The 22572-nt window shown below is 41.1% G+C and overlaps 1 protein-coding gene across 2 annotated transcripts in view; it reads left to right on the forward strand.

The window, feature by feature from the left end:
* The window catches only part of slit1a (slit homolog 1a (Drosophila)), a 206844-nt gene that overhangs the window by 136168 nt on the left and 48104 nt on the right, over window positions 1-22572 (forward strand). For both annotated transcript variants that reach the window (XM_060916914.1, XM_060916915.1), the window contains exons 15-24: window positions 3770-3793; window positions 7097-7241; window positions 7996-8070; window positions 8162-8305; window positions 8641-8784; window positions 9063-9229; window positions 14115-14247; window positions 17347-17415; window positions 17566-17637; window positions 17826-17897. In XM_060916914.1, coding sequence (XP_060772897.1) covers window positions 3770-3793; window positions 7097-7241; window positions 7996-8070; window positions 8162-8305; window positions 8641-8784; window positions 9063-9229; window positions 14115-14247; window positions 17347-17415; window positions 17566-17637; window positions 17826-17897 — 1045 coding nt within the window. The remainder of the gene's footprint in view (window positions 1-3769; window positions 3794-7096; window positions 7242-7995; window positions 8071-8161; window positions 8306-8640; window positions 8785-9062; window positions 9230-14114; window positions 14248-17346; window positions 17416-17565; window positions 17638-17825; window positions 17898-22572) is intronic.

Here is a 22572-nt window from a genome sequence, read left to right on the forward strand (position 1 = left end):
ACTAGAAGTGTGTAACGAGTAAACCAATAGTATATTTCCAGTATACTACAAAGTATACTTTAGTAAACTAAAAAGTGGACTAGAAGTATAAAACAAGTCAACTCGTAGTATATTTCCAGTATACTATGAAGTATGGTTTTGTCAACTAAAGAGTGGACTACAAGTATAGAACTAGTCAACTATTAGTATATAAGTTTACTTGTGATATACAACCCCGATTCCAAAAAAGTTGGGACAAAGTACAAATTGTAAATAAAAACGGAATGCAATGATGTGGAAGTTTCAAAATTCCATATTTTATTCAGAATAGAACATAGATGACATGTCAAATGTTTAAACTGAGAAAATGTATCATTTAAAGAGAAAAATTAGGTGATTTTTAAATTTCATGACAACAATACATCTCAAAAAAGTTGGGACAAGGCCATGTTTACCACTGTGAGACATCCCCTTTTCTCTTTACAACAGTCTGTAAACGTCTGGGGACTGAGGAGACAAGTTGCTCAAGTTTAGGGATAGGAATGCTAACCCATTCTTGTCTAATGTAGGATTCTAGTTGCTCAACTGTCTTAGGTCTTTTTTGTCGTATCTTCCGTTTTATGATGCGCCAAGTGTTTTCTATGGGTGAAAGATCTGGACTGCAGGCTGGCCAGTTCAGTACCCGGACCCTTCTTCTACGCAGCCATGATGCTGTAATTGATGCAGTATGTGGTTTGGCATTGTCATGTTGGAAAATGCAAGGTCTTCCCTGAAAGAGACGTCGTCTGGATGGAAGCATATGTTGCTCTAGAACCTGGATATACCTTTCAGCATTGATGGTGTCTTTCCAGATGTGTAAGCTGCCCATGCCACACACACTAATGCAACCCCATACCATCAGAGATGCAGGCTTCTGAACTGAGCACTGATAACAACTTGGGTCGTCCTTCTCCTCCTTAGTCCGAATGACATGGCGTCCCTGATTTCCATAAAGAACTTCAAATTTTGATTTGTCTGACCACAGAACAGTTTTCCACTTTGCCACAGTCCATTCTAAATGAGCCTTGGCCCAGAGAAGACGTCTGCGCTTCTGGATCATGTTTAGATACGGCTTCTTCTTTGAACGATAAAGTTTTAGCTGGCAACGGCGGATGGCACGGTGAATTGTGTTCACAGATGATGTTCTCTGGAAATATTCCTGAGCCCATTTTGTGATTTCAAATACAGAAGCATGCCTGATGCAGTGCTGTCTAAGGGCCCAAAGATCACGGGCACCCAGTATGGTTTTCCGGCCTTGACCCTTATGCACAGAGATTCTTCCAGATTCTCTGAATCTTTTGATGATATTATGCACTGTAGATGATGATATGTTCAAACTCTTTGCAATTTTACACTGTTGAACTCCTTTCTGATACTGCTCCACTATTTGTTGGCGCAGAATTAGGGGGATTGGTGATCCTCTTCCCATCTTTACTTCTGAGAGCCGCTGCCACTCCAAGATGTTCTTTTTATACCCAGTCATGTTAATGACCTATTGCCAATTGACCTAATGAGTTGCAATTTGGTCCTCCAGCTGTTCCTTTTTTGTACCTTTAACTTTTCCAGCCTCATATGGCCCTTTTCCACTACCCTTTTTCAGCTCACTTCAGCTCGCTTCAGCTCACTTCAGCCCGACACGGCTCGCGTTTCGACTATCTCAAAACAGCACGACTCAGCTCGCTTCAGCCCTGCTTAGCACCCAAAACTCGCACGGTTTTGGAGTAGGGCTGAAGCGAGCCAAACCAAGCTGAGTGAGGCTGGGGGCGTGAGCAGACACTCCCCTGTGCACTGATTGGTGAGGAGGAGTGTCCTCACATGCCCACACACGCCCCGCGAGCACGCTGGGATCTGTAAACACCGTAAACCTGGAAGAAGAAGAATTACGAGAATTTCTGGAGCCTTATGCGCCTCGCCTCATCTATACGCTCTTGCCAGTATCTGTTGGCGTTGTCGGTGACAACAAGCCACAGCACCAAGACCAGCAACACTAACAACTCCATGTCCTCCATGTTTATTGTTTACTATCCGGGTCGTGAGACTACCGCTTAAAAGGTCACTGATGTCACTGTTTGCGCCGCTTAACGACATCACGTGACGTCCACCCACTTTCGCTAACTCCACCCAATGTGTCCACCCACTTCCAGCCAGCACGGTTCAGCGCGGTGGTAGTCGAAATGCAACTCCAATAGCCCCGCTCAGCCCGACTCAGCACGGCTCAGCCCAACTCAGCCGCGTTTGTAGTGGAAAAGCGGCATTATTGCCCCTGTCCCAACTTTTTTGAGATGTGTTGCTGTCATGAAATTTCAAATGAGCCAATATTTGGCATGAAATTTCAAAATGTCTCACTTTCGACATTTGATATGTTGTCTATGTTCTATTGTGAATACAATATCAGTTTTTGAGATTTGTATATTATTGCATTCCGTTTTTATTTACAGTTTGTACTTTGTCCCAACTTTTTTGGAATCGGGGTTGTACTTGCAGTACAAAATAAAAAATACTAGTTGTATACTCAGAGTTTACTTGTCTTAGACTTAAAGTATACTTTTTATAAACTAAAAGTGGGCCAATTTAGTCCCAAGAAGTATTAGATTAGTTTACGATAAGTAAAGTCTACTGTAAGTACACTGATATCAGTATACTTGGTACACAAAAGTGTACTTAAGGAAATATACTTTAACTTTCCTTAAATATACTTAATAAAATGAACTTGAGGGCGGCATGGTGGTGTAGTGGTTAGTGCTGTCGCCTCACAGCAAGAAGGTCTGGGTTCAAGCCCCGTGGCCGGTGAGGACCTTTATGTGTGGAGTTTGCATGTTCTCCCCGTGTCCGCATGGGTTTCCTCCGGGTGCTCCGGTTTCCCCCACAGTCCAAAGACATGCAGGTTAGGGTAACTGGTGACTCTAAATTGACCGTAGGTGTGAGTGTGAATGGTTGTCTATGTGTCAGCCCTGTGATGACCTGGCAACTTGTCCAGGGCCCCGCCTTTTGCCCGTAGTCAGCTGGGATAGGCTCCAGCTTGCCTGCGACCCTGTAGAACAGGATAAAGCGGCTACAGATAATGAGATGAACTTGAAGTATAAGGGTATGTTTTTCTTTCAATCGTTCTTGGCTTTATTTGCACAATAATACAAAGTGTTTCTAATTTCAGACGTTGATTTCCTCAAGTATTCAGTTTAACGCATTAAGCTTCACACCCAAACTTGTGTGTAAACACAAGTTCCTGCTGCCTTCCTTTTGGCCTTAGCATCTTGGAAACGCATGAGTGTCAGAGCTTAGCAGCCTGGCACGTATTTCCCCAGTGGTTTTTCTAACAACTGTCTAATCCTGTCTGAATGGGCCCATCCCTGTAAATGCGGTCTCAGAGTCAAACAGCTGCCAAACATGCTCTTATTTAGGGAGCAGACATCCTCGGACCTGCCCTTGCTATTCACAGAAGCCTGTAGATTACACAATTAGCTTCTCTTGGATTTACTTAGTTGGCTTTTGATGTCATTAATTTCTTAACTACAGTGTTAGTACAAAACACAACATAAAGCTGCTTACTAGGTGAAAGCAGTAATGATTTTTTTTTGTATCAATTAATCCTGTTGTAGGATTACTGTTTGATGGGTTAAAAAAAGAAGAGAAAATAAAATAAAATGACAAATTGAATTCAAAATCCAGCACCTGCCTTTGCCTGGGTCTAATGCATCCATTTTTAGCTGTACCTTACTGATGTCATTGCTTTCTCCTTCTTTCTCCATCACAGCCAAAGAGCAGTACTCCATTCCAGGTGAGTGGGCTTCAACATTGCTTTCTCTTCTCTTTGGCTTTGTCATTTTCTGTCTCGCCTTCTGTCTTTCATATGCTTCTGCATCACATTGCTTTGTATGCATTCATTCAGAAAAGAAACACCTATGTACATATCACAGTATGTTGCAATGAGGGCAGAGGGGCATTTAAAAAAAAGGGGGGTACTAGAGATTCATATCTGGATATGTTTCCGGATCCTCTCACCAGAACGTATTCCATGAAAATAATTTTATGAGGAGCAGTCATGCAAATAAAATGAAAAGCTGACTTTGGCAGAAGGCTTTAATGGAAATTTAAGCAGTGGAAAGATCAAAGAGATACTTGATTCATGCATTATCTATCTTCCTCAGAAAATAATAAAAAACTGAATGTGGTCCAACTCTGTCCTGAAGAACATTCTTTTATGAGATGAATAATAGGAAATCTTATGTCATAAGACAAAGCACCTGAGGCTTTATGTTGCTCAACCAAAAGCCATAAAATACCTAAATCAGTAGTATCTCAACTCCCTGTTTCACTTTCCTCTCTCCCTTTCTCTTCCTCTGACTCGTTGCCACCCCAAAAGTTCTACAAGCTAAACAGCCCCAGGAAAACTAAAATTATCTGTGCTGTAGATGCTTGTCTCTGTGAGTCACTCGAAATCTTCAGCGAACATGCGGTCTTAATTGGAGCTCAAAACACCAGTGATGAACACAGGAATTTGCCACCCATCTTCATTACCCTTGGAAAAATAGAGAAAAAAAATCAAAGAGCTCAGCCAACTTTATTGTTTCCTGTTTAACTCATTTGTCATTATCCTACCAGGAAATGCTGTTTCCACCAGTCACATCCAAAACAGTCACTAATGCAGATCATTAGTGTCTCTAAACTTCCTGATTTGGTCTGAGCATGGTTTCAGAGTGAGGTTTTTGAACAGAAATGTGACAGCGCACTCTCTCCTCATCTGAGAGTTAATCATTTTGTGCATTAAATGTCAAACAGACGGCTTTTTGGGGGGCACTAGAAATAATTGAACTGCTGTTATGTTCCCAAAGCTTTATTCACTTATCTCTAATTTGTTCCAGATCTGTTCTGTTCCCTTTAAAAAATGTCTTTGAACGGAATTTTAGTGGGTTGCTCCATTTCAGGATTTTGGTTGAACAACAAATTAGCTTTTAACTTTTCATCAGATGGATTTGTCTGTGGTGAGTGACAATGGGGCTTTTTCTCCCACACGCTGTAGCCAGGAGCACTTCGGCTCGTTAACAGCTACCCTCAGCCACAGCAAGAGCAACAATAGTGCACCATCCAACCAAAGCCCACAAAGCTTTCACTATAAGAGGCTTCAAGTGGAATCTGTGTGCTTAATTATTTCAGGCCTATTATATAACTGTGTTCAAGCACCTTGGCACATTAAGTCTATTCTTGGTGAGTCACAAATGGTGAGAGAAAGGACCAGTTTGCTGGTGGCCCTGTGAACTTTATGGCTTACATGTATTAAAGGTGCATGCTGCACCCCCCCCCCCCCCCCCCCAATCCCACACTTGTGAAAGAGTTGACCACTCCAGCCTGCTCCCACTGTTATACCTACTATATTTTCTGACAAACTTGGTTCTCTTTACCAAAACAGAGACAAGTTCGTAATTTAAACCATGCAAACAACCCCACAAAACGTAAGGATTCCCAAATCTTAACCTTAAGTCTCTCCATACCATAAGTCACATAAGGCCTCCATGCTGGCTGACCAACCCCTTCTGTCTTGTGCTGCAGTCCTGGCCGCATTCCAACTAGGCCATCCTTGATGGTTCCTCTCTCTTTCCGTTGTTCCGTTGTCCATGTCATTTTGGGCCTGCCTCTAGCTCTGAACCTATCGGCTTTTGGGCTTCCCTTCGGCTTTCACCCAAATTTGTCATGTTGGTTACCTCAGCAGTACGCCTATTCTGGGTTTCATCTATGTCAGCATTTCTTGGTTTCTGTAACATTTTGTTTTTACAGGACAGGGCTATTAACCCTGCACCCAACCTCCCCTCCAGTAGACCAGGTTTTCTCTCTGGGTTGTCCTTCCTATAGGTGATTGCATTTACCCTGCTAACGAGTTGCATCTACCCGGATTTTGTTCTGGGTGTTCTCCCATAGCCTTTGGCTAATCAAAGCCATCCACAAAGCAGTGGCGCTATTTGACCCATAGCTGGGGACGAGGTTTGCAGGCATCAGGGAATATCCACACACCGGTGGGCCATGAGTGCCATGCATCTAGGGCCCTAGTCACCTCTGAGACCTTGTGCTTCTACCTGGGTCTGCAGGGTACCCAGTTACCATCTACCACCTTGGGGAGAATCCCATATCTGGGGCACATAGGTCTTACTGTATGAGAGGCTATAACTGGCGGTGAAGGCTTACACACTCAGCTCCACAGTTCACAGCATTGCTACTAGCCAGTGTTGTGGCTAAGAGCGAGAGTGACAAGCACAGACACTCCAACACACACATTGTACACATCATATAACCATTTGGTAGACACAAAATATTTGGGGAAGCCATGGTCTAATGGTTAGAGAAACAGCTTTGGGATCAAAAGGTTGCTGGTTCAATTCCCTGGATTAACAGGACTGGCTGAAGTGCCCTTGAGCAAGGAGCCTAATCCCCAACTGCTCTGGCAAGAATGGTGGTATCTGATTAGGCAAAGGAAAACTGATAATATGATTATCCCTTTGGACAGGGAACCAAAGTGATAATTTGGTTCCTTGTGCTCTCCTGAGCACAGTCTTTGTCACATGAGCTACATATTTAACCAACTACTCAAATACAAATGCACGTGCTCCAACAACTTTTTTGTTGGGTCCCATAAGTCCGGTTGGGTCCCACAGTTGCAATCCCACCTATTGCCTTCAGGTGAAAAATGATCCTCTTGCTCTGAAAAAATCTCAGCTCTCCAAGCTTCCACTGAAGTGCTTTGATTGCGCAGTCACTATATTTCTGGCAAAACAATTCCCACATAGATCTGCAAGAGCCAAATGGCTGCCGTTTCACACCACAAAAAAGCAGCAGGAAACCTTGACTGGGAAACACATCGGCTGACGCTGAGTTAGGATCTGACACATGATTCACTGCAAGCAACCAAAGACTTGATGAGCTGAGGAGAAAACATTTGAATGAATTTGCTGGTATAATGATTTAATGTGTGAAGACTAAGGCTTGTCCAAAGATTGGAGAGACCATGCATTTCATAAAACCTAAGGGAGGTGAAGAGAATAATGTTCACAAGCTCTTTTGATGTGAATATTTTTCATCTGTGTTCTTTCAGGCACGGAGGACACCAGGTTGAACAACGAATGCAACAATGAACCCGTCTGTCCAGCCAAATGCCGCTGTGAATCCAACGTTGTAGACTGCTCCAATCTGCGCCTCACCAAGATCCCTGAACACATCCCAGCCTCCACTACTGAGCTGTAAGCATTTTTGCATGACCGGAAGCCCTAAATCAGGGTTATTCATCTTCACTAACAACTGGCCAAATGGGAAAATCATGTGGATTATACAGGCAGAGCTAGACTAGTTTCAACAAAAAAATAGATAAAAATTCCATAGTACACCACAGTAGACAGGTTATTTTTACAAAATGATTAAATTTCACTGCAAATTTCAGTAATATTAATTTAATTTGTTTTGCCTTGTACTCTGCCATCACGGTTAGACTATTAATATAGAGAAACAGAGGTTTAACATGTTGTAGATATTGATTCTCCATAACCACAGGAAGTATGGTATGGCAATTATAGTATTGAATACTTTTCTACATTTACTAATTATAGTACCTTGCAGTCTCATGTGCACAAGTGGGAGGAAAAAAAAACATTATATTCTCCTTGAGTAGACCTTCCCATTGCATGCACACCAAGATTACAATTTCATTTCCTGAAGCTCCTGTATGACGACAAAGTCCAATTCTCTTTCCTGTAGATGATGAATCTCAAGTGGCAAAACCCACTGCCTCAGTTTAGGAAGTGGTTTTCTCCAGTCATTACTGATGAAAGTTTACCCACTCATCTTTATTTAGAAGGAACTCTGATTTGCATGAATTTTGCCTTGCCAGCATGCCAACAGGACTGATTGTTTTAACAGGGCTAGCAGGTCTATTTGCCTTTAACCGCCATTATGTGTCTTTTTTTTTTTTAACTTTGCTTCACCTTGGTGTCTCTGAAGTCGTCTGAACAACAATGAAATCACTTCTCTGGAAGCTAATGGTGCATTCAAGTCTCTAACACAGCTGAAGAAAATGTAAGAACAAACCCAAACACAAATTCAGACATGTGTTTCAAACTTACCATGGCAAACTTTGGTTTCTTTGACATTGCTATTTGTTTTGCAGAAATCTCAGCAACAATAAGATTGCTGAGATTGAAGATGGTGCGTTTGAGGGCGCGTCATCTGTCTCGGAGCTTCACTTAACCGCAAATCAACTGGATTCTGTGCGCAGTGGCATGTTCCGGGGTCTGGAGGGGCTCCGGATGCTGTGAGTTATGAGTATATGAGGAGGAGGAAGACATAAGCGTAAAATATAGGCCTAAGTTACGATGTTTGTTTGGCTATTACATAAGAATAAATTTAAAAGAAAATGGTAGTGCTTCATTGCCGGTCTTTTTTTTTTTTAAATCAATTTAATGATGAAGACTAACATAATGTAAAAAAAAAAAGAACAGTAATGAAGTGCTACCATTTTCTTTTTGGATATTATGTTAGTCTTCATCATTAAATTGATAAAAAAAACAACTTGGATAAGCTTTGGAGAGTCTATTAGCTTTAACGTACTACCACTACATTGTTTAACTGTTTGATTCCCTTTTTTAGGATGCTGCGCAACAACCGTATTAGCTGCATCCATAACAACAGCTTCACTGGCTTGTACAATGTTCGTCTACTGTCCCTCTATGACAACCAGCTGACCACCATCTCACCTGGAGCTTTTGACACTCTTCAGACCCTCTCGACTCTGTACGTTCTAACACAATTTTCACTTTATTTTGCACTTAAAGCAAAATGTCCTGGCCTTGGGGAACACAGAAAACCAACCAAATGCTTCTTTATAGATTGCCAATTTCAGCAATTTAGAGTTGGTATTAAATTTCTTGAGAAGCAGCTCTGAAACACCAGATCTGGTTTTGATTAGCATGAAGGAGACAGGCTTCAGGATGGTTTATTTCCCCCCTATCTCTGACTCTGTTTTCTGTTTTGCAATTTCATTTGATATTTCTTTTCTGTTCCTGTGCCAGGAACTTGCTGGCCAACTCCTTTAACTGCGACTGTCGGCTTGCATGGCTGGGCGACTGGTTGAGGACTCGCAAGATTGTCACCGGCAACCCACGTTGTCAGCGCCCTGCTTTCCTGAAGGAGATTCCACTGCAGGATGTGGCTCTGCCAGATTTCCGCTGTGAAGACGGTAGAAACACTCTCACCATTGTGCCAGAACTTGAGTAAAAGTTGAATGCAACCAACACATTGGAGGAGAGCAATTGAGAATATATTTGCTGAGACTTTTAGTTTGGCTTTTCCTTTATTTATAGTTACAGTGTCTTCTATTCATCCCCCTTGGTGTTTGTCCTGTTTTGTCGCATTACAAGCTGGAATTAAAATGGATTTTTGGAGGGTTAGTACCAGTTGATTTACACAACATGCCTACCACTTTAAAGGTGAAAATTGTTCATTTATTGTGACACAAACAATAATTAAGATGGAAAAAAAACAGAAATCTGGAGTGTACATAGGTATTCACCCCCTTTCGTATGAAACCCCTAAATAAGAGCTGGTCCAACCAATTCACTTCTCATCTCATCTCATCTCATCATCTCTAGCCGCTTTATCCTGTTCTACAGGGTCGCAGGCAAGCTGGAGCCTATCCCAGCTGACTATAGGCGAAAGGCAGGGTACACCCTGGACAAGTCGCCAGGTCATCACAGGGCTGACACATAGACACAGACAACCATTCACACTCACATTCACACATATGGTCAATTTAGAGCCACCAGTTAACCTAACCTGCATGTCTTTGGACTGTGGGGGAAACCGGAGCACCCGGAGGAAACCCACACGGACACGGGGAGAACATGCAAACTCCGCACAGAAAGGCCCTTGCCGGCCACGGGGCTCGAACCCGGACCTTCTTGCTGTGAGGTGACAACGCTAACCACTACACCACCATGCCGCCCCAATTCACTTCATAAATCACATAATTATTTGATTAAGATCAACTTGTGTGCAATCAAAGTGTCACGTGATCTGTCACATGATATCTATATAAATCAACCTGTTCTGGAAGGACCCTGACTCTGCAACACTAAGCAAGCAACATGAAAACCAAGGAGCCTCCAAACAGGTCTCCAATCAGAGATGCAACAAAGACACCAAAGATAACACTGAAGGAGCTGCAAAGATCCACAGAGGAGATGGGAGTATCTGTCCATAGGACCACTTTAAGCCGTACACTCCACAGAGCGGGGCTTTATGGAAGAGTGGCCAGAAAAAAGTCATTGCTTAAGAAAACACGTTTGGAGTTTGCCCAACAGCATGTGGCAGACTCCCCAAACACATGGAAGAAGATTCTGTGGTCAAATGAGACTAAAATTGATCTTTTTGCCCATCATGGGAAATGCCATGTGTGGCGCAAACCCAACACCCTGAGAACACCATTCCTACCGTGAAGCATGGTGGTGGCAGCAACATGCTGTGGGGATGCTTTTCATCTACAGGGACAGGAAAGCTGGTCAGAACTGAAGGAAAGATGGATGGCACTAAATACAAGGCAATTCTGGAGGAAAAGCTGTTTGAGTCGGCCAGAGTTTGAGACTGGGACCAAGGTTCACGTTCCAGCAGGACAATGACCCTAAACATACTGTTAAAGCTACACTGGAGTGGTTTAAAGGGAAATATTTAAATGTCTTGGAATGGCCTAATCAAAGCCCAGACCTCAATCCAGTTGAGACTCTGTGGCATAACTTGAAGATTGTTGTACACCAACGCAACCCATCTACTGTAACTTGAAGGAGTTGGAGTAGTTTTGCCTTGAGGAATGGGCAAAAATCCCAGTGGCTAGATGTGCTAAGCTAATAGAGACATACAGTACCCCAAGAGACTTGCAGCTGTAATTGCAGCAAAATGTGGCTCCATAAAGTATTGACTTTGTGGAGGGTGAATACCTATGCACACTCCAGATTTCTGTTTTTTCATCTTAATTATTGTTTGGGTCACAATAAAACAATTTTCACCTTTAAAGTGGTCGGCATGTTGTGTAAATCAAATGGTGCTAACCCCCCAAAAGTCCATTTTAATTCCAGCTTCTAATGCAACAAAACAGGACAAACACCAAGGGGGATGAATACTTTTGCAAGACACTGTATGAGCTGTAGCAGGTTTATTGTATGCAGCTTTAAAAAATAAAGTATTATAATCATAACTTGGAAGGGAACTAGAGCATGAGGCGCCCATGGCTTCGTAACAGGATAGAAGTTTGGTTAAATGTTCAATGAGACCATATTAAACTACTGCACTGATTTGTTTAATATTGTGTTTTCAAATGTTCACCTCATGGAATGAAGAGAAATGTTATTTCTCTTGCTTGGTCTTTGTGATTGTTTCTGCCTTAGAACAGGAGTGACAAATTCAGGTCCTTGAGGGCCACAGCTCGAGAGAAGTTTGTGTTTTTCTCTTACTTGCATGCTAAATTCACTCTTGGTAATTCGCTGATGAGTTGACTCAGGTGTGTTAAATGAGGCAGAATTATCCCTCCAGGACTGAAGTCTGACACCATTCACACTTCACGTCCTGATTTATCTCCTGTCTATTCTTATTTTAAGCACGTAACTGAATACAAATGTATAATTTGGAATGAACGCCTACAAATAGAGATTTGAATAGTAAAGTTTCACAAGGCATCTGATACTATGATTGATACTCGTGTGTATCAGGGACGCAACCAAAACAAAGTCAAACCTCGGGTTTGAACATACAGTGCTCAGCGTAAATGAGTACACCCCCTTTGAAAAGTAACATTTTAAACAATATCTCAATGAACAAAAACAATTTCCAAAATGTTGAAAAGACAAAGTTTAATATAACATCTGTTTAACTTATAACAGGAAAGTAAGGTTAATAATATAACTTAGATTACACATTTTTCAGTTTTACTCAAATTAGGGTGGTGCAAAAATGAGTACACCCCACAACAAAAACTACTACATCTAGTACTTTGTATGGCCTCCATGATTTTTAATGACAGCACCAAGTCTTCTAGGCATGGAATGAACAAGTTGGCAACATTTTGCAACATCAATCTTTTTCCATTCTTCAACAATGACCTCTTTTAGTGACTGGATGCTGGATGGAGAGTGATGCTCAACTTGTCTCTTCAGAATTCCCCATAGGTGTTCGAATGGGTTCAGATCAGGAGACATACTTGGCCACTGAATCACTTTCAGCCTGTTCTTCTTCAGAAATCCAACAGTGGCCTTAGATGTGTGTTTAGTCATGTTGGAAAAGTGCACGACGACCAAGGGCACAGAGTGATGGTAGCATCTTCTCTTTCAGTATAGAGCAATACATCTGTGAATTCATGATGCCATCAATGAAATGCAGCTCCCCGACACCAGCAGCACTCATGCAGCCCCACATAAGGACACTGCCACCCCCATGTTTCACTGGAGGCACCATGCATTTTTCTTTGTATTCCTCACCTTTGCGATGCTATACAGTTTTGAAGTCATCAGTTCCAAAAACATTTATCTTGGTCTCATCACTCCAGAGTATAGAGTCCCAGTATTCTTCATCTTTGTCAGCATGGGCCCTGGCAAACTCTAGGTGGGCTTTTTTGTGCCTGGGCTTTAGGAGAGGCTTCTTTCATGGACAGGATCCATGCATGCCATTCCTCTGCAGTGTAAGCCGTATTGTGTCACGGGAAATAGTCACCCCAGTTTGGCTTTCTACTTCTTTAGATAACTGCAGTGAACTTGCATGCTGATTTTCTTCAACCCTTCTCATCAGAAGACGCTCCTGTCAAGGTTTTAACTTCCGTGGACGACCTGGACGTCTCTGTGACGTTTCATCTTTCTTAAATTTTTGTACCACTTTTGCTACAGTATTCTGACTGATAGGTAAAGCTTTGATGATCTTCTTGTAGCCTTCACCTTTGTGGTGTAAAGAAATTATTTACTTTGGGGAATTCTGAAGAGACAAGTTGAGCATCACTCTCCATCCAGCATCCAGTCACTAAAAGAGGTCATTGTTGAAGAATGGAAAAAGACTGATGTTGCAAAATGTCGCCAACTTGTTCATTCCATGTCTAGAAGACTTGGTGCTGTCATTAAAAATCATGGAGGCCATACAAAGTACTAGATGTAGTAGTTTTTGTTGTGGGGTGTACTCATTTTTGCACCACCCTAAGTTGAGTAAAACTGAAAAATGTGTAATCCAAGTTATATTATTAACCTTACTTTCACGTTATAAGTTAAACAGGTGTTACATTAAACTTTGTCTTTTCAACATTTTGGAAATTGTGTTCATTGAGATATTGTTTAAAATGTTACTTTTCAAAGGGGGTGTACTCATTTATGCTGAGCACTGTATAGATATGCACTATATTTGGTGCACAAAACATTTAAGTTATTTCACAAAATCGAGTTGTACATGAGTTGATAGATACATGAGCTACGCACCTCATCGGCTATAAGCCATGTATGATGAGACTGAGTGGAATAACTGTTTTATTCTATCCACATTCATTGGATTTTGAGAAACGGAGCATTTTTATTTTAATTTTTTGCAAATTCGATAAATAAAAACTTCATACAAAACGTCCGACAAAATCATTTCCGCTTAGAATGTAAACAAACCGACGAAATGACAGTAGCAATTTGTGAAAAATGCTATAATAATAATAACAATTCTTGAAAAATTTAAAAAAGGTACGTTCTTACTGTCAAATACTTTTATTCCATATTTTGTTGCTTTTTTTGTGTATTTTTTGTGATTTTGTTTTTGAGTAGTTTTTTTATTTTGTTGTTAGTTGGTTCAGCAACACGCTCCGCCATTTTGTTTTTCTCTACTCATGGTATATGAGCTGATATCCTAGTAGTAGAGTAGCCAATCAGAGCATGCAATTGCTCATATCCAGTGAATGTGGATAGAATAAAAATAGATCCATGTATACATACAGTATATCGAGCTGAATGTTATTAAGCTCTCCTCCGCTCTTTCTTTTCTGTCTGTCTTCATTTTTTCACCTGACTCTCTTCAATTCTCTGTATTTACTGACCATTCTGTGTCCCATGGCACAGGCCAAGAGGATGCCAGCTGCTTGCCGCGCCCACAGTGCCCGAGTGAGTGTACTTGCCTGGAGACAGTGGTCCGCTGTAGCAACAAACACCTTCATTCCCTCCCGAAGGGCATCCCACGTAATGTTACTGAGCTGTAAGTGTGGTGCTGGGAATATCGATGAAAAGCACAATATGCATTTTTGTACATTTTTATTTTTTTTTTAACAGGATGCTCAATCGCAAACATCTGCTCATTTTTCTATGTGGTACAAGCCCAGCCAAATCTCAAATAAGACAAAAATGCAGCTAGAAAGACAGATTTGTGCACATGCACATGAATGGCTAAACATGTTGATATCTGATATGCATGCTTTCATTGTGAATTTTCAGTGTGCATTTCTTGTTTGTACTTTCTCTACTTTTGAGGCCTGAGGCGGCTGGTTTTGCTATAAACATGAGACCAAGAGGAAAATAAATAACCGCATTCCTCAGAGTGTGGCTCCCAAGAGCTTGTAGAACTAGGGATGATGTCATTCAGGTGCTCAGGGCCAAAGAACCCCAGGCAAATTGGGAAGGCAATATGCAACTACAGAGCAAAAAAAAAAAGCATACAAAGGCAAAATTGCACAATGATGAGGAGAAATGATGGAAACTTGGAGACCTGGAGGTGTCAACCTGCTTTCCACTAGTTTGCCCCAAACACTGTGTAGCACTCTTTTCCAGAATATCCTGTCATTTCCAAATATAGGTGCTCTCACTGACAGGAAGTGCATACGTTCCAGGTGTGTCATTCTTTCATCTTTCTGCTCTTTAACCACAGTCATTAGCCAAAACAGAAAATCCTACACCCCGTCCGCCATTTTTCAAATTTTTTTTTTTTTGTTACAGACAATGGTCTGTGGCAGGTTCTGTTGATTTCACAGAACCCTGCATCTGCATCAAGTGATGCACCCCACTGACCTCTGTTGTGTTCTGTAGCTTAAAATACATTCGGGGCAGCAGGAGGGTCACAATGGAGCACAGGATCCAAAATGGCCTGTGTGTGTGAGTGTTGTTGAGTGTGTGCGAGCGTGGAACTGACACATTCCACACACAGGCACAAACAAGTGAGCCTGAAAGCATGCTGTCATCAATCATTCAGACAGAGATATACAATGCTAAACACAAATGCTTACAGACACACATTAGTGTGACAATGCTTATTAATTAGATTTTTTTATAGCACGTTTTCATAATGGAGAATATTTCACAGATACACACTGTACATTGAAGACATCAAAACTATGAAATAACAGATGGAACATATATATGTTATTTACCAGCTGGGAGGTCTGTATTGTGAAATACCGTGACCGAGGTCTTGAAAGTACTGAGCGAGGCCCTCTGAGCCAAGGTCAGTATTCAAGGCCGAGGTCACGGTATTTCACCATACGGACTGACCTTAAGCTGGTAAATAATATATTTATTTTTTTCTTTACTAAATTCTAACAGAAAACGCGAGCGCCCGAAAGGGAAAACCGAGCCGAGCCGCCATTTTGAATCCTCATTCACGGCTGTAATGCAAATGGCTTCCTCCTCGCTATACAAGTGCACTTCCATGGCAGGAAAAAAAAACTACATTTTGCCACCTATGTAGTCCCCTATTTATACAAAATTGAGTCATTCAGGATTCAGCCATGTTTTTGCTTGGCATTAGCAAGTTACAGGTTTTTAGCTTTCTCCTGAAATGTTTTCTTTTATTTCTTCTTCCTCAGGGTAGTAAAACTCACTTTCGCTGTGAACACTGTCATTATCGCTATCCATGCTGTAAAATTAATGCTATTCTCCTGAGAAATGCTGGCAAAAATTTACAAGATTTATGATAATCTTATAAATAAATCTTGTTTAAAAAAAAGATAAATGTTGAAAAAAATGCTACTATGTTTGTTGTTGTTGTGTATGAGCGAGTCGCCAGAGGTCCATAACTGGGGTCCGTAACTGGGGTCTGTACCATAGGATATGGACCCGCTCGCCAGCCAATCAGAGCGCAGGATTTGATGGAAACCGGGCCACGAAAAAAATAAATGGAATTACGTAGTAACCAAAAAAAGTGTTAAACAAAACATGTTTCATATTTTAGATTCTTCAAAGTAGCCACCGTTTAACTTGATGACGCTTTACACACTACTGGCGTTATCTTAACCAGCTTCATGAGGTAGTCACCTGCTTTTCGATTAACAGGTATGCCTCATCAAAAGTTAATTAGTGCAATTTCTTGCTTTCTTAATGTGTTTGAGAGCAAATAGTAAATAATAAAAATACAGTAAATAGCTCTATTCAAAACCACAACTGTAGTAATCCATATTCTATCCACATTTACTGGATATGAGCAATCGCGTGTTCTGATTGGCTACTCTACTACTAAGTTATCAGTTCATATACCGTGAGTAGAGAAAAACAAAATGGCGGAGCGTGTTGCTGAACCAACTGAGGACGAAATAAAAACTCTACTCGAAAACAAAACCCCAAAAAAGCAACAAAATATGGAATAAAATTATTTGATGGTAAGGATGTATCTTTTTTTATTTTTCAAGAATTATTATTATAGCATTTTTCATAAATTGCTACTGTCATTTCGCCAGTTTATGTACATTCTCCATCTTTGACTGATTTTGTTGGATGTTTTGTACAAAGCTTTTATTTATTGAATTTGCAAAAAATAAATAAAAATGCTCCGTTTCTCAGAATCCAGCGAATGTGGAGAGAATAAAACAGTTATTCCACGAAATCGAGTCGGAACTGCTCAACTAAGTAAAGAGAAATGACATCCATCATTACATTAAGACGTGAAGTACCTTTTAATGAATAAAAATAAAGAAAAAAACATTGAATTAAAAGGGTGTGTCCAAACTATGTGCATTATGTATGAAAATACATACCCAATTTCGGACCATTAATATTATAAAGCTCTGTCTCCCATTATCTCCCATCTCCCTTTTTGTTTTTAGTACTCAACCCACATTAAGTAGTAATTTCCGATAGACAAAATGTTCCATGTAAATAAAGTTGTTATTGTCATTATCATTATTAATACATACCCCTACTGTTTCTCTTCAGCACAGGCCAAGCACCAGTTGCCAAAAAAGCGGCCTATTATAACACACTGCGGGTGACGGACTCTCTGAGAGTCTTTTGTTCTGGAAGAGAGAGATATTTTCTCACTGACGATATGGGAAGAGAAGTAGCATTTAACCGTGACTGCCTCTCTCTGCAGGTACCTGGACGGCAACCAGTTTAGTGTCGTGCCAAAAGAGCTTGCCACCTTCAAGTATCTGCAGCTGGTGTAAGTGTTCCATATACCTCGTTCTATCCTTCGATCATTTCTTTCTTCGTTTGAGATTAAGTATTTTTAAAAAGTAGTGCTATCTAGGAAGTATGTGATATTTAGAGCGAATGGTCAGTTGTGTTGTGTTCTTGTTTGTTTTCTTCTTAGTGACCTGAGCAACAACAAAATCAGCACCTTGACGAACTCTTCCTTCGCAAACATGAGCCAGCTCACCACATTGTATGTTTTCACCATTCACCAGAAATGGCTTCATTACTCAAAAGGACAGTTTGGCTATAGAAGCTAGAAGTATCATACTGATTAATATTAAAACAGAACCTTTTACTTTTTTTTTTTGTGAGACCTCCTAATGCTAAACTATTTCAAATCCAAAGCCTAATTTGACACTGTCTCTTCTATCCAAACAGGATCCTGAGTTACAACGCACTTCGCTGCATTCCGACACTTGCTTTCGCAGGTCTTCGCTCTCTCCGTCTGCTGTATGTCTCCTTTTTTCCTCTCACACAAACATTCATTTAAGCTTTGAATGATTAGCATCAACCTCTTGCCAGTTTCCATGCAACTTCACTCAGATACAGAAGTCCTAATAAGGGCCCCAGCCAGGAACTGGTTTTATTTTATATATTATTAATTATTCTCTCCACATTCACTGGATATGAGCAATCGTGTGCTCTGATTGGCTACTCTACTACTAGGCTATCAGCTCATATACCGTGAGTAGAGAAAAACAAAATGGCGGAGCGTATTGCTGAACCAACCGAGAACGAAATAAAAACTCTACTCGAAAACAAAACCCCAAAAAATACCCCCCAAAAAAGAAAGCAACAAAGTATGGAATAAAAGTATTTGATGGTAAGAAGGTATCTTTTTTAATTTTTCAAGAATTGTTATTATTACAGCATTTTTCACAAATTGCTACTGTCATTTCGTTGTTTTGTTTACATTCTAAGCAGAAATGATTTTGTATGAAGTTTTTATTTATTGAATTTGCAAAAAAATAAAAATGCTCTGTTTCTCCAAATCCAGTGAATGTGGATAGAATTAAACAGTTATTCCACTCAATCTGGTCATACATGGTTTGTAGCGCCTCGTCGGCTATAAGCCATGTACGATGAGATTGAGTGGAATAACTGTTAAACATTTCTCAAACTAGGTTATATCACTTTAGAGTAATTTAATTCTAATTCAATTAATACAGCAATAATTATTCAGTTAAAACACAAAGCAGAAGAAATCAGTAGATAACGCATGATGCATAGAGTACCAACGATAATAATAGTCATAATAACTGAGTCAAGCTTATCAACACAGTTCATGAGTCTAAAAATCATACCCTAGTCACTATGTATTGTGCAAATGTGGATGTTTTGCTGTTTTGGAAATCAAAAGCCTCCATGGGGTGAATATGCCGTGCTATGATGAGACCTTACAATACCCAGAAATAGGTCAGTGACTGTACAATGTAGCCCAAAACAGTAATCACAGACTTTCATGAATATTATTTAAATGTGTACAATGATATTTTGCCTCTATTTATTAGAGCCATGGAACTTTTTGTTCCTGAACACATTAGGCCGAAGTTGACATTACATAACATTACGTTACATTACATTACATTACATTACATGTTTCTGAGTTTTTGAGGTTTGGATTAAATTCATTCAATTCTAGGTACCAATCAACTAAGTCGATAAGTATCACAACTTAGTAATACAAGTAATAACTTTGATAATGATGATTTTTGATTTCCATCACTAGAACTCGATGAATAAATCACAGACTAGCTATGCTTCACGGACCTCAGACCTCCTCAGATCCCACTTTGAGAACCACTTCCCTAAAGGGTACAAAATATCCTTAACATGCTTTAATATTTTGTACAGGCTAATTTCAGATACAGGCATAAGTGTGCAAAATATCGGAATGAAATATATAACAATTTAAAATAAAATGAAGCCAATTTCTTTAAACGTCTCATTTTTATCTCCGTTTTAAAATAGGGTATTCTTCAATAATACAGTAGGTATTACCCGAGTAAACCTTTTTTGAGGCCAAAATCTACATTGTAGCCCATTATAACTCTATATTGAATTGATCCTGACCATTCAGCATGAGGAAGGTGGCGGAACCTGTAAAGACATTTGAACGGCACAGTTTGTATTTCAGAACATTTGCAAAGTTAAAATGCAGATGCGGGATCCTTTCTTTGCTTTTATAGCCTACTGGGTACAGTTACAGTGCCTGACAGGATCTGATCCTAGATCAGTGTTCCTACTGAAGAGTGTGACAGGGTGCCAGGAGGTTTGAAATCAGCCATGGCCTACTTTTTTTTTTTGGCTGCCAGGGGTTTGATTTCCACCTTTAGAAGGTGGCCTGTATGTGATCTTATATGCACTTCAAGCAGACCCAAGAGTTATGGAGAGGAAACTAAGCAGAGAACGTTGCCAAATTGTTTTTTGAAGACTCCCTTCATTCAGGAGGGGAAAAGCAAAAAGCCATCTGTGTGTGGGCACTGGGAGAAAGCGAGGGCACTTTGACAGATGGAAGTGTGTGTGTGTGTGTGTGTGTGTGTGTGTGTGTGTGTGTGTGTGTGTGTGTGTGTGTGTGGCTAGAGGGGCATGTTTTCCAGAATCTTTATATCTCAGCTCCTGATGCTTGTGTGTTAGCGTGCGGTGGGAAAGGGGGGAGGTTGCGTTAGTAGCAGACTTGTGACATGTGGCCCTCCAGACACGCGTTTTTACAGCCTGCAATAAAGCCATGAACATCCCCCTGCTCTTTAACAGCTAAATGATGCCAAGATCCTATGATCATTAGCAAATACAGTCTGTTTCTGCCCTGCCCTGGTTTCTTTGATGTTTATAAATCTGTATCGGTGCTTGCCCTGTCTGCTGTTCTTTGACGTCGGCCTCATTTGCAGCGTATCCCTACAAAGATCTCTTAAAACTGCATCCCCCCCACAGCCGCCGTACTACGGACCACCCTATTGTCTCAATCATCGTTTAGCTCGAGCAGAAGCAATCGCAGTCATGGCAGAACTTTTGATCTCTTTATTGCTCGTCTGATTCTTCAAAGACTTTCCATAAAATATGAATCGCCACCTTTTTTCACCACTGTTTTGCTTCAATAACGCGTCGCGACATAGCTGTTAAACAGTTTGCTTAAAGATCGAAAGGGTTCAGGGGTTCAAAGCCGCCGGGCATGAAAGACTGGGGTAGCAGTCACAAAAACAGCACCTAGGTGCTAAAGCAATCGTAAAGTGTCACCTTTAACTTGTTTTTACTGTGTTTTGGGAAGAGAGCAAAAATAATTGCATAGGCCAGCAGGTTCTTGGATCTGGCTTGAATGTGGCTTTGATTTGGTATTAACAGGCTTTTAATTGGCCTTTCAGGGAAGAGAAGATGAGGTTTGCACTCAGGCCAGAGAAAGAAATGAGACGTGGATGTGAGGCAGTGAAGGGGAAAAGAGAGAGAGAGAAAAGCACAGAAGGGAATGAGTCCCAGACAAGGACAGTCAAGCCATGGGTCGTTTTAGCAGCACATGGTAATGACCTGATGGATTAAGACCGCCATATTGTTTTACAACCATTAAGCCCTCTATCGTCTTGTCACCTAATCGCCCTGCTGAGAGACGACGAACTCTCGCAACTCTTACTCTTTCTCTCACTCTCACACTCACTCTCACTCTAGCCAGATGAGTGCGGTCCATCCATCGTAACCCAACACCCAACACCACTGAATTCCATACAAGCTTCCTGCCAATACCACAGCGCCAAAATATAGTTCCAACTTCCGCCATGGCACCAGCGACAGGTGTCGAAAAAGTAACAGAGGGAAAAGAAAAACAAACTTGCAAGAATGGGCAAGGCTGTGGGTTCAGTCAGGGCTTATGCTTGATTTTACTACTGGGAAAAACTATATGTACAGACAAAATGAGGATTATCATGACAAAGAACAAGCCGGGGGAAGAGTACTTTTTTTCCCCCATTATTCAGTCCATGAAATTGAAGCTGTCAGTTGAAACCTCAGGGCCAAAGAAGCAGAACCCACATTTTACACACTCAAGATTACCTTTTAAAGATAACGTAAAAGATAATCACTTTGCTTTTGTAATGTGTAGCATGAAACAGGATCATTGGATAGGAAACAATGTCTCAAACAATGTACTCTGCTTGTCCATTTGATTGGATATGATTGTACTGTAAACACTGGGATCTTGAAAAGAAGATAAGAGCTGACAATACAGGGCCAGGAGGTAAAATACAGGATGGCATGATATTATTGGTCAATATTAATTCTCCCTGCTGGCAGCATGACTTGCTGCCTCACAGCTCCCGGATCACCGGCTCAGTCCTGAGCTCCGGTTACCGTCCGTGTAGAGTGTTGCATGTCCTCTCTGAGTCTGCATAGGTTTCCTCTAGGTTCTCTAGTTTCCTCACACCTCGCAAAACATGCTGGGAAGTGGATTGGCAACATGAAATTGTCCCAAGCTGTGAATGAGTGTATGTGATGGACTATCATTGGCATGCCATCCAGGGAAAAGTCCAGAGTCCAGTTTCCCTGGAATAAGCTCCGGATCCACTGTGACTCGGACCAGAAGATGAATAAATGAAAAATAAGTGCATTGCAAAATTATATTTTTTCCGCTGATTAATACAAATAAATATTGCACAGTATAACCAGGGATGGCGGCACGGTGGTTTAGCGGTTAGCATTGTCGCCTCACAGCAAGAAGGTCCTGGGTTCGAGCCCCGTGGCCGATGAGGGCCTTTCTGTGTGGAGTTTGCATGTTCTCCACGTGGATTTGCTCCAGTTTCCCCCACAGTCCAAAGACATGCAGGTTAGGTTAACTGGTGACTCTAAATTGACCGTAGGTGTGAATGTGAATGGTTGTCTGTGTCTATGTGTCAGCCCTGTGATGACCTGGCGACTTGTCCAGGGTGTACCCCGCCTTTCGCCCGTAGTCAGCTGGGATAGACTCCAGCTTACCTGCGACCCTGTAGAACAGGATAAGCGGCTACAGATGATGGATGGATAACCAGGGATATAATTTCAGCTTGTCTTATATTAAATTCCTATTTAAAAAAAAAAAAAAAACATAAGAATGCTTCCAGATGAGTTTGCACTGGTGCATTTGTACTGACTGTTTAAATGTTTA

This window comes from Neoarius graeffei, chromosome 3, assembly GCF_027579695.1.
Source record: "Neoarius graeffei isolate fNeoGra1 chromosome 3, fNeoGra1.pri, whole genome shotgun sequence".
NCBI lineage: Eukaryota > Metazoa > Chordata > Actinopteri > Siluriformes > Ariidae > Neoarius > Neoarius graeffei.